The sequence below is a fragment of the Thalassophryne amazonica genome, chromosome 12 (genome assembly GCF_902500255.1).
Source record: "Thalassophryne amazonica chromosome 12, fThaAma1.1, whole genome shotgun sequence".
NCBI lineage: Eukaryota > Metazoa > Chordata > Actinopteri > Batrachoidiformes > Batrachoididae > Thalassophryne > Thalassophryne amazonica.
This window is the reverse complement of record NC_047114.1, coordinates 78,640,653-78,653,574: the sequence shown is the minus strand read 5'-3', so window position 1 is coordinate 78,653,574 and position 12,922 is coordinate 78,640,653. Positions and strand designations below refer to the sequence as shown.

At 41.5% G+C, this 12,922-nt stretch overlaps 1 protein-coding gene across 1 annotated transcript in view; it reads left to right on the top strand.

The window, feature by feature from the left end:
- kiss1ra (KISS1 receptor a) overlaps positions 1 to 12,922 on the top strand; it is a 33,455-nt gene that overhangs the window by 2,566 nt on the left and 17,967 nt on the right. Inside the window, exon 2 of the mRNA XM_034183505.1 lies at positions 10,435 to 10,559. Coding sequence (XP_034039396.1) covers positions 10,435 to 10,559 — 125 coding nt within the window. The remainder of the gene's footprint in view (positions 1 to 10,434; positions 10,560 to 12,922) is intronic.

Genomic DNA, 12,922 nt, shown 5'->3' with positions numbered 1-12,922 from the left:
CCTGTCACACCTTGACAATTTAGCCAGCATATGCTGACGTATGAAAAATGCGCCGAATATGCTGGATACGTTGAATACTTTAATGCAGCTGTCACACATTGATGATTCAGCCAGCGTACATGCTGACAGCCCTGTTTCCACCGAGCGGTCCGGGTCGGTACTGCACAGTATGGTACGGGTTGGAACAGTTAAGTCTGGCTTGGTTTGCGTTTCCACCGTCAAAAGATCCCTTTTGTTTGGCAGGTCGAACACGTAAATATTGACGAGTACGTCACTGAGCACGCACATGCTGTTGCGCGACCTCTCCTCTCCACACAGAGGCCAAACAGAGTAATTTAACATTTTTAAATTTTATTTTATTTTTGTTTTGGTGGATCATGGGATTTATTTTCATCATCCCAAACAGAATTCTTAAGAATTTTTATAATAGAGCCAGCATACCGGAGCAAATTGTATAGTCCTTACCTATAATCAATCTATCAATATAGATTTTTTTTAAAAACTGTGTAAATGTTACAAAATGTAGTTTATGAGCAGTTTTTCCTCTGATAAGTCTTGGTTATTCGGGTGTCTGTGTGTCATTTACAAAAAAATTGTTCTGACTGACAAGAAAACATGGTGACCTAGACTCAGTCCTTGTCCATTACCCTGAAATCATTTTAAATTAGTCTTTGCCGCAGACAGTGCACACCTGATCCCAGAAGTGAATGAACTTCATTTCTGCAGCACGTTTCCATCTGTTGCAGACATTTAAAGCACAGAATAATTTCTGAGACAGACACATGGAGATAAGGTTAAAGGACATTAAGGGACTTTAGTAATTTTCTTGTCTGAGGGTGAATTGAACTGAGGGTCCTCTGGTCTTCTTCTCTTATACACCCTTTTTGTGCACAGTTTGGCCATTAAGATCAGTCTGATTCTGTGGAATTCAATTCAAGTTAAAGACATTGGTTTTCTCTATCTTTACCTCAATCTCAATTTATTTATAAAGTACTTTAAAATGCACCAACAACCAAAGCGCTGTACACAACAAAAACAGGCAAGTTAAAATAATTTAATAAATAAAAAGTTACAGTTAAAAGCAAACACACACACACAAAAAAACTGTGTCAAGCTGTGTTAAAAGCCAAAGAGAAAAAATGTGCTTTAAGAGACGATTTAAAAGCAGAGAGAGAATCAGCCTGCCTAATGTGCAAAGGAAGATCATTCCACAGTCTCAGGGCAACGATTGAAAATGCTTGGTCACCTCTACGCTTCCTCTTTGACCTTGGGATAACCAACAGTGACAAATCAGCTGACCTGAGTGAGCGTGAAGGGGCATATAAATGGAGCAGGTCAGACAGATATAGCGGGGCAAGGCCATGAAGACATTTAAAAACAAATAAAAGAATTTTAAAATCAATTCTAAAACAAACTGGGAGCCAATGAAGTGAGGCCAAAACCGGTGTAATGTGCTCGCACCTTCTAACACCAGCCAAAAGTCGAGCAGCAGCATTCTGCACCATCTGTAGGCGAGTAAGCAGAGTCTGATTCAGCCCAATATAAAGTGTATTGCAATAGTCCAGGCGATTAGTGATAAAAGCATGGATTAAAATCTAAAAATGATGTCATGAAAGAAATCGTTTCACCTTGGCCAGTTGTCTAAGTTGACAGAAACTAGACTTGACCACTGACCTAATCTGAGCATCAAATTTAAGATCACTGTCCAACTTTACACCCAGGTGTATTGCTGTCTGTCAGATACTGACTCATGGGACCCAGATCCACATTGATTTTGGAAGTGTCACTAGGTCCAAACAGCAACACCTCAGTCTTTTTATCATTCAGGTGTAGAAAATGTATGGACAACCATGCCTTAATCTCACCAATGCACTCTAAGAGATGGTTCGCAGAGTATGCATTTTGCTGCTTCAGTGGCAGATAAATTTGACAGTCATCAGCATAAAAATGAAAAGAGATATCATGTCTCCTAAAAATTTATCCCATTGGGAGTAAATACAAAGAAAAAAGAAGCGGACCAAGTATGGAGCCTTGAGGCACCCCACATGCAAGGGGCGCTGCACAAGATTCAACAGCTCCAATACGGACACAAAAACTTCTCTCTGAAAGGTAGGATCTAAACCAACCTAAAACAACACCCTTAATGCCCACCCAGTTTTCCAGGCGAGACAAGAGGATCTGATGGTCCACTGTATCGAAGGCCGCTGTTAGATCCAACAGGACCAAAACTTTATCTGGCTTTCAGTGAAAATTTTACAGGCTTCACAGAGAATGACTGTTACTACAGCTTTAAGGATGGCTTTAAGGACACTTGGCGCGCCGCACTCTGTGCCGCCATCGAGAGCCACAAACCACCGGATCATTTCTAAACAGATGGCTCTGTGGAGCCGGACCGTCGTGTGCACTTTCTGTGGTTATCTCAAGAGCTGGACATCAACCATTTTCCGGCAGATTTCACTTTTAACAAGAGATTTTGTCATGGAAAGCCAAGCAGAGGCTTCGCGCATCATGACCGATTTGCTGATGGAGCGAGACAAAGGAACACCTCCGTTTTAGTCTCACAGGACGGCTTTGAGATGGCGTTCAGACAGCTGTCGGTGGTTTTTCCGTGAGGCTTCATCGCGGCGTTGCTGTGCGCCATGCGGCACCGCCGCAATGCGCGAAGCCTCCGCTCCTCTTTCCATGACAAAAACTCCTGTAACAGTAGAATGTGCCGTTCATTTCCAAACTGGACGCTGTGTTTTATCCGGGACGTCGTCTGACTAGCACAGGAATTGTGAAAAGACGTGGACATCAGCACTTTTTCGGCACATTGAGACAGACGTGCGGAGGAATTCGCCATGATGAAGCCTCACGGGACATGTTCTGGCATGTCCAGGCACATCCACAATTTCTCGGATAATCACTCGATGGAAAAACCACCGACAACTGTCTGAACGCCATCTCAAAGCCGTCCTGTGAGACCAAAACGGAGGTGTTCCTTTGTCTCGCTCCATCAGCAAATCGGTCGTGACGCGCGAAGCCTCCGCTCGGCTTTCCATGACAAAATCTCTTGTTAAAAGTGAAATCTGCCGGAAAATGGTTGATGTCCAGCTCTTGAGATAACCAGAGAAAGTGCACATGACGGTCCGGCTCCACAGAGCCATCCGTTTAGAAATGATCCGGTGGTTTGTGGCTCTCGATGGCGGCACGGAGTGTGGCGCGCCGAGCGTCCTTAAAGCCGTCCTTAAAGCTTTAGTAACAGTCCTTATTCTCTGTGAAGCCCGTAAAATTTTCACTGAAAGCCAGATAAATTTTTCGAATGGTTTCCAGGTGCCAATCTCTAACAGTTTCTGAAAAAATTCTGATGGAAAAAAAGCCCAAATCATTCCGCCATTTCCTGACAATGAAAATCCGCCGAGGGGGTGGACCACTGCTCACTCAAAGGCTGCTCACAGGCAAATGACGCAAGCAACAGGCGTGGAAAAACTCACGCATGCGCACGAGGGTTCAAGCTTGTCTGACGCAATCACACGTGATTCAAATCCATATGGTTTTTGAAAAAAATAATAAGGTCGGATACTTTTCTAATAGACCTCGTACATATGAACATATGTATATTTTTACTCATGGGTGTTACTTGTAGGGATGAGTATTGGGATATCGATGCCATTATCGATTCCGCTTATCGATCCGATTCCCTTATCAATACCTCTTGTGAATTTTCTGTGTACTAAAAGTAGGCCTACCGAGGCTCCTGTGGCCACTGCTGGTGTACGAGATTCCTTTGACAACAGTGGAGGCTCTGGAGCGGAAGATTAACAGCTTCCTCAGGAGATGGCTGTCAGTCCCCAAAAGCTTTTGCTCCTTAGGGCTCTACAGCTCAGGGAGTAAATTACAACTACCGATCACATCTGTCGTGGAGGAATTCAAGACAGCCAAGGTCTGGTTGGCCATGATGTTACGGGATAGTGACGATAAGGTGGTGCGTCAGGCAAACATCACTGAAGACAGGCCGGAAATGGGATGCCAGCTGTGTGCTGAGGGAAGCAGAGGAGCGACTGCAATATGCAGACATTGTGGGGACTGTGATCCAGGGGAGGTTGGGCTTGGGAGTCATCACCCAAGCTAGCTGGAAGGAGGCGAAGGCGAAAGACCGTCGTGGAATGGTGCAGGAATTGATCAGGGCTGCAGAGGAGGAGAACAAGCAAGCTAGGGCAGTGGCCATGAGGCAGCAAGGCAGCTGGACCCGGTGGGACGGTGTCAGGGGAAGATCCCTCAGTTGGAAGGACATCTGGAGCATGGAGGGGCATTGGCTAAAGTTCCTGCTGAGCTCCGTGTATGATGTGCTGCCAACACCAACGAATCTGCAAAGGTGGAAGCTGACGGAGGACCCCTTCTGCGCGCAGTGCAGGAGATCAGCAAGCCTGGAACACATTCTGTCATCTTGCCAAGCAAGCCTGATCGAGGGGAGGTTCAGGTGGCGCCATGATAAAGTGCTGACGCAAATGGCTGATGGACTCGAGAAAGAGAGGAAGCGGAAAAGAACTAAGGCCCAGACCAAAGGCCCTCGCTTCATTAGCTTTCTCAGGCCAGGGGAAAAAGCAGGCAAGGAGGACAGGTGTGAAGGCATCCTTGGCACAGCAGAGGACTGGGAGATGAGAGTTGACCTTGGTAGGCAGCTCAAGTTTCCAGAAGAAATCGCAGTCACCAGCCTCTGACCGGATATCGTGCTCTGGTCTCACACAACAAAACAAGTGCCCTTGATCGAGCTAACGGTACCCTGGGAGGAGAGGATTGAGGAGGCGCATGAGCGCAAGCTGGGAAAGTACCAGCCACTCCTTGCAGAGAGCCATCAGAAGGGGTGGAGAGTCTGGAACTTACCAGTGGAGGTGGGTTGCAGGGGGTTCCCAGGGCAGTCCCTTTGGAGAACACTAGGGATGCTTGGAATTAGAGGAACAACCCGCAAGAACCTGGTTAATAGCATCTCCAAGCAGGCAGAGCAGTCATCCAGGTGGCTGTGGCTAAGGAGGAGCGACCGGTGGCTAGGCCAGGCTGGCAGGGAAGTGGGGGGGGGGGGGGTCAGAGTTGTGCGGCAGGTCCCTGAATGGCAGAGGGAGCAGTTCCAGGACGCTGGTTCTGCTGTCAAGCCCCACTGAGGTGTCGTGGGCTTGTTGACGAGACATCAGTGAGGTGGGGTGCCCATTTGAAAACCCTATGAAGTCTACGGGTTCTTGTCGTGCAGCTCTGCCCTCAGTTGAAGACGTCTGAGGGGAGCGACTTCGTTGCTAGCCATCCTACAGAAGGAGCAGGAGGTAACTCCTGCCAGGTGCGGTGGCTGCAGTATACCCTACCGTGTAAAGACATAGGCTTTACAGGTTTGCTATGTCAGCAACATTTTATTGAGTCTTAAAGTAAATAAATATGAAATTGGTCACTGGATTCTTGATCTCTGGACATAAATAGAAATAAACAAAATCAGTTTTTGTTAAAAGCATTTCCTTTCAGACATTAATGGCACAAATTTAACTCCATACCTCTAAGCTGAGCTCTGCTGGCTGCGCTGCAAGTCAGGATGTAATTCATAAAGAACGAGGGATGTTTCATTTTGGGGAAAAAAAAAACGGTTTTGGTTGATTGTAGGTTATCGTTTGTATTATAACATTTGGAAAGAGGTGTAATTTGATTTAAAATGGCAATTCGTTTAGAAGTTAGTAATTCCGACTGGACTCTAACTTGACTCAGCAGACAGCGGCGCAGCGTATGAAGCTGTGCGAACAGAACGGAGGACGATTCTTGTTTCTTTCTCGCAACAAGACTAGAGTCCCAGTTAGTGACTTTAATCAGCACAAAAGTGACTCATGATTGACATCTTTAAATGGGTTTGAGAGGAGTTAAGAAGCGGAGTTGCTGCTTCGGTAAAACGGCGAAGTAGAGAACCAATGAAACAGCGGGTCGGAGCACTGCTTCGTTGGTTTAAGCTTCAAAGTGGTTGATTACAGAAGCGGTTGATTAGACTCTGCAGTGGGTCTGTAATCAACGTAGAGAAATGATCATTTTCCCAACAAACACCCTCAAAAACAACGGCCGCTCTGAAGGGCCGATAAGGGAATCGTTAAGCAAAAGACTATTGATGTCGGTGGATCAAATAATTTCTTAACGATTTTCAAAAAGAACCAGTTCTCGATACCCAACCCTAGTTACTCGTGGCTGTTGTTATGTTTTGACCTAAGCTAGTACACATGCAGCTTCCAGCTAGTTTTTGACTTCTATGTAATGAACGCAGTCCTAAAATGCTACAATTTTACCTTTGCTCATTAACAGACTATCTCCCATTCATTGGCTCATATTTACCTCTCTATACCAAAATCCTACATAAAAACACAGATACTTGCTACATCACACAGAAATCCCACCGATTTGTCTTAATAAATATGTTATACTTCACAGTGCTTTTGCTCATTAAGCTTTGATAATGAGGGAAATCAGAAGAAAACACAATTACTGTATTGTAACTGCAGCATTTCCAACAATAACTGCAATATACCTCTTTTCATCAAATCGTGCAACCCAACTATGACATGCACCATGCAGTCGTGATCCTCTGAAGAAACCATGACATCACTGTCGTAGCGCATATGTTTGCATATAGTGCACCCTGCATGTGACAGGAATATGATTTTAGAAAACATCCGGAGGCCACTGAGTGAGATTAAAACTCATCAATATTAGGCTTGTGCTTGCACCATCTGCCCGCCCTGTCTGTGTAACGGTCCAGTGACAATAACTTGATTAGATGAGCGAGTAAAACAAATAAGGATGTGTATCATGTATTTATCTGAATGACAGATGAAAGAGAGAGCGCTACGCGGTAAGCTCTCTTTTGGATGAATTTACTTATTTATTTTATGGATTCAAGTGTTAATGCAGTACTGGAGGTGACATGAATTAAAATTCACCAGCTGACAAATGGGAATCTGGGTACGGCTCTTTGGCAATAAACATTGGTTTGAGATTATCAAAGCAGAAAAAATGGATGGTTTGTGAAGATAAAACGCGTGAAAATTTCTGTGTAAAACAGAATTAACTGATATTACACACAGTTTAAAACAGTTTCAGAAAAACAAAATATGATATTGCTTCAATTCATAACTCTTAAATGATTTGAGTTTGTCCAAATTAAGTTGGCATAAATATTACTTGAGTTAATTTGGATGAAGCTAATTCCTTTGAGCGTTACCAATTGACAGTTTATTATGTTGGACTGACTGTTCTCTTTTTTCAGTATGACGCAAAAGTTAAATTGCATACTAATTAACTCTGTTTTTCATTGATTACAAGAAAAACTAAGCTGTCCCATTGCTCTGTCCGATGTGTTGTACACTCAACAAAAATATAAACGCAACACTTTTGGTTTTGTTCCCATTTTGTATGAGATGAACTCAAAGATCTAAAACTTTTTCCACATACACAATATCACCATTTCCCTCAAATATTGTTCACAAACCAGTCTAAATCTGTGATAGTGAGCACTTCTCCTTTGCTGAGATAATCCATCCCACTTCACAGGTGTGCCATATCAAGATGCTGATTAGACACCATGATTAGTGCACAGGTGTGCCTTAGACTGCCCACAATAAAAAGCCACTCTGAAAGGTGCAGTTTTATCACACAGCACAATGCCACAGATGTTGCAAGATTTGAGGGAGCGTGCAATTGGCATGCTGACAGCAGGAATGTCAACCAGAGCTGTTGCTCGTGTATTGAATGTTCATTTCTCTACCATAAGCCGTCTCCAAAGGCGTTTCAGAGAATTTGGCAGTACATCCAACCAGCCTCACAACCGCAGACCACGTGTAACCACACTAGCCCAGGACTTCCACATCCAGCATGTTCACCTCCAAGATCGTCTGAGACCAGCCACTCGGACAGCTGCTGAAACAACCGGTTTGCATAACCAAAGAATTTCTGCACAAACTGTCAGAAACCGTCTCAGGGAAGCTCATCTGCATGCTTGTCGTCCTCATCGGGGTCTTGACCTGACTCCAGTTCGTCGTCATAACCGACTTGAGTGGGCAAATGCTCACATTCGCTGGTGTTTGGCACGTTGGAGAGGTGTTCTCTTCACGGATGAATCCCGGTTCACACTGTTCAGGGCAGATGGCAGACAGGGTGTGTGGCGTTGTGTGGGTGAGCGGTTTTCTGATGTCAATGTTGTGGATCGAGTGGCCCATGGTGGCGGTGGGGTTATGATATGCGCAGGTGTCTGTTATGGACGAAGAACACAGGTGCATTTTATTGATGGCATTTTGAATGCACAGAGATACCGTGACGAGATCCTGAGGCCCATTGTTGTGCCATACATCCAAGAACATCACCTCATGTTGCAGCAGGATAATGCATGGCCTCATGTTGCAAGGATCTGTACACAGTTCTTGGAAGCTGAAAATGTCCCAGTTCTTGCATGGCCGGCATACTCACCGGACATGTCACCCACTGAGCATGTTTGGGATGCTCTGGACCGGCGTATACGACAGCGTGTACCAGTTCCTGCCAATATCCAGCAACTTCGCACAGCCATTGAAGAGGAGTGGACCAACATTCCACAGGCCACAATTGACAACCTGATCCACTCTATGCGAAGGAGATGTGTTGCACTGCATGAGGCAAATGGTGGTCACACCAGATACTGACTGGTATCCCCCCCAATAAAACAAAACTGCACCTTTCAGAGTGGCCTTTTATTGTGGGCAGTCTAAGGCACACCTGTGCACTAATCATGGTGTCTAATCAGCATCTTGATATGGCACACCTGTGAAGTGGGATGGATTATCTCAGCAAAGGAGAAGTGCTCACTATCACAGATTTAGACTGGTTTGTCAACAATATTTGAGGGAAATGGTGATATTGTGTATGTGGAAAAAGTTTTAGATCTTTGAGTTCATCTCATACAAAATGGGAGCAAAACCAAAAGTGTTGCGTTTATATTTTTGTTGAGTGTTCAGCTCAGTTTAAGGGAATGCCTTAATTTTTTTTAAAGGTTGGTTAATGCAAGTAATTCAGGCACAAAAATGTTTAATGCAGTTTTGTTTAATTATAAAAAAAATCTAATAATTCAAAATAGTTGAGAGTATTTATTCATAATAGTCCTGAATGTAGACCTTAACAAATTTGTGGTTGCCACACCCAGTGCCCGCATCATCTAAATAATGAATAGACCACTTTTTTTTTTTACCAAAACTGGAGCAACTTTAAGTTTTGACCTCTGTACAAACTGAAACTGACGTTTGTCACCATTTTTGCTGTTTTTACCTCATAACTCCAGAACATTCAGTCATAGATAGTCCAAACTACACCTTTTTGGAATCGTTATGATCAAATACGATACAATACATCAAATATGAGACAAATAATGTATAGTTTTCAACATGATAGGAGCATTTTAAAATTTTGACCCCTATGTAATTCTTTATTGATCCCTGTAGCTCATTAGAGGTCAGCTCCAGGATGGCTCCACATCTGAAAATAAACATTAACTAATTTAGAATATGTGTACCAAATTTGATGCTTTTATCACAAAATGCACAATTGTTATGGAAATTTTAGTTAAGCTGCTCCACTAAAGTAAAAACGTTTGGGAAAATACAGACTTTCACCTTTTATTTCAAAACTTCTCCTCAGGGAGCTGTGGTGACTGTATTGCTAGGCAGGTTCACATTACAGATATGTGAGAAATGTAAGTGATATTTTCAGAATTTTGACAAAACAATAGTGATAAATGACATTACAATAGTACTGGCAATGGTTGCACAAGACTTGCTAAATATTAGCATTTAAAAATGTAAAAATCCAATATTACTGTAACATTATCTCTAACAAGGTTTAAAAAGCTTTCCAACTTCTCCTTACACCACATATTCTAGAATGTAATGTGACTCTTTTGTACATCATTTAACCTGTAATAGTGCAAAAAAAAAAAAAAAAAAATTCCATCGCAGTTTTGCAAATTATGACCTTTTTCAAATTGCCTGAAACAGCACCTCATATTAGTGTAAAAATGTATTTGTGATATTTGAGTTGTTTTTTTTTTGTGAAATACACTTTTTGTGTATTTTCAATTTGCCACTTCAAATTGTACAATTTTGAAGGTCTGGCAGCAGGAACCATAGCCAAATCTGGTAAAATTTCTCATTTTCATTTTGTCAACAAACCAATGACTAACTGTTATGAATGAGCTTATTATGCTTCGATTTCAGTTCAATTTATTTCATTTATATAGCGCTAAATTACAACAAGGTTGCCTCAAGGCGCTTCACACAAGTAAGGTTGAACCTTACCAACCTCCAGAGCAAAATATTAAGTTTATTCAGCAATAACTGATGATGTTTATTTGAATTAAATAAAATAATTGTTGATGTTTATTGACATATACGTTTTTTTGTTCTCTTTGTGCAGCAAACCTGGCTACCACTGACATAATCTTCTTGGTGTGCTGCGTCCCTTTCACGGCCACCCTCTATCCCCTCCCTGGATGGATTTTTGGCAACTTCATGTGCAAATTTGTTGCCTTTCTACAGCAGGTACTCTCATTCATTTGTGCTTAGAAAACTGCTTTCATGTACATAGAAGAGGTATTTTTGGTCCGCTTTTTCCACTGAACAATGACCAAACATGTCAGATAAGGTTTTAAATAGAACAAACCATAACAATAATTAAGAAAACATTCTTGCAGCAATAAGACTGAAATGAGGTTTGAGGATTTAGCCGAGTCACAAGACCTTTACTTACCAACTGCAACAGCCAGCTCCATAAATATTTGGACAGTGACACGTTTTTGTAATTTTGCCCCTGTACACGAGCAAAGAGTGTAACAAAAAATAGTGAATTAAATATAATGATGGGTGAAACTGCAACATGTACTAGCTTCTCTTATATATATATATGTTTATATATATATATATATATATATATATATATATATATATATATATATATATATATATATATATATATATATATATATACACACACACACAAAAGTATATTGGGGAGGGGGGTCCCAGCCAATTGGCTAGCTAACCCTATGTCGTGGCGTGGCATCCATTGTAATTGGCATAGTTAGAGTCGTCCATTTATGGCGAGATCTCAAAAACTGTCTGATAAATTTTCCAATTTGGCAAGGGTGTAATATTGGTCATTGACATTGTTCCCATCTAAAAATCACATTTGCAGCTTTGTTCATTTGGAAATGGTGGCAATTTTTGTCCAGAAAATAGCCACTTTGAGCACTTAAAATCAATTTTCTCAAAAACTGTCTAACTTAAAAAAAAATTTGTCAAGGGCATAATATGGGTTGCTGACATAATCTGCCTTAAAAATTATAGTCACAGATTTGTTCATTTGGAAAGTTTTATGCTGAAAACAGCCAATTTGGATATTTAGACCCAATTTTCTCACAAACTGTCAGAAACTTTTTTAATTTAACAAGGGCACAATATTGGTCATTGACATTGTTCCCATCCCAGAATTATTTGCATAGGTTCATTTGTTTGGATTTGGCGGCCATTTTTATGCTGAAAATGGCCATTTTGCCTTGGGCTTAATTGAGCCGGTAACCCACAGAACTCTTGGCACTCTAGTTATCCTACCTTTGTATTTTTCTATGTTATGTCCATTATTGTGTTTTATATATTTTGCCTTGTTATTTTTGAGAAAATTTTTTGACTCTGAGAAACGCCCAAGGAATCATTTCCTCCTGAAATTTTTTGCATGAATATATATATTTTTAAAAGCAAAGTTTGATTTACACCACAATTGTGTAAAACCATGTATTGAGTCCAAAGTGACGGCATCAGCAGGTTGCGTTCTCTCTCAGGTGCACCATTAGAGGAATGTCAGTCTGTATCTGTCAAGCTTCCTTCATGTGCTTCAATAAAAGAGTGAAGTCTTCTGTCAGGGGGTGTGATTATCAGCTCTTAAAAGGCCATATTCTTTGCTGCACTATAATTTACCATGCACTGATAACTCTGCAGTATTCTGCAAAGTGTTTTTCCAAGCATTATTATTATTAGTATTATTATTATTATGGAAATTTGGTCAAAAAGGGCATAGAATCAGTGCCAGGTGGTAAATAGGGCGACTCAACTCAACACTATTTTTTCAGATGTGTGGCAAATCAAAGCAAAAAACAACCTAAAGTGTTGTTGCAAGGCGTTAGACTGCCAAAACAGCTTCAGTGCACCATGGTGTTGATTTTACATGTCAGTGTAACTCAGATGGAGGTATAGAACACACTGGTCCAAAACATTTTGGTGTTCTGATGATGGCGGTGGAGAGCGCTGTTCAACACATTGGTCCAAATCTCACAGATGTGTTCATCTGGTTTGAGATCTGGTGAATGTGAGTGGCACAATATACAGGTCATATCATTTTCAAACTCATCAAAAGAAAAGTTACTGGAGACTTTTTGAGAAAGTTGGGTCCAAATACCCAAATTGGTTCATTTCTGCATAAAAATGGCTGCCATTTCCAAATGAACGAATCTATGACTATAATTTTTTTGACATGAAATGTGTCAATGTCCAATATTACGCCCTTGACAAATTAGAAAAAAGTTAAGTAGACAGTTTTTGAGAAAACTGCCTTTAAGTGCTCAAAGTGGCTATAATCTGCATAAAAATAGCCACCATTTCCAAATGAATGAATCTACTAATATGATTTTTAGACAGGAACAATTACATATAATGAATATTTAGGTACCATTTCATGCACTTTGGTGCATTGACAAGCTGTGGAAAACCAAGTAAATCGGAATTTTGTCTCTGGGATAAAATGTATCAGTTTATTGTTAGGTATTCATTTCCAGTTTATTTTCTGTGCAAAACAGCACAGAACCCAACCTTTCTAGTCTGTTGTAGGACATGGCTCATGCTGGATTGCAAAC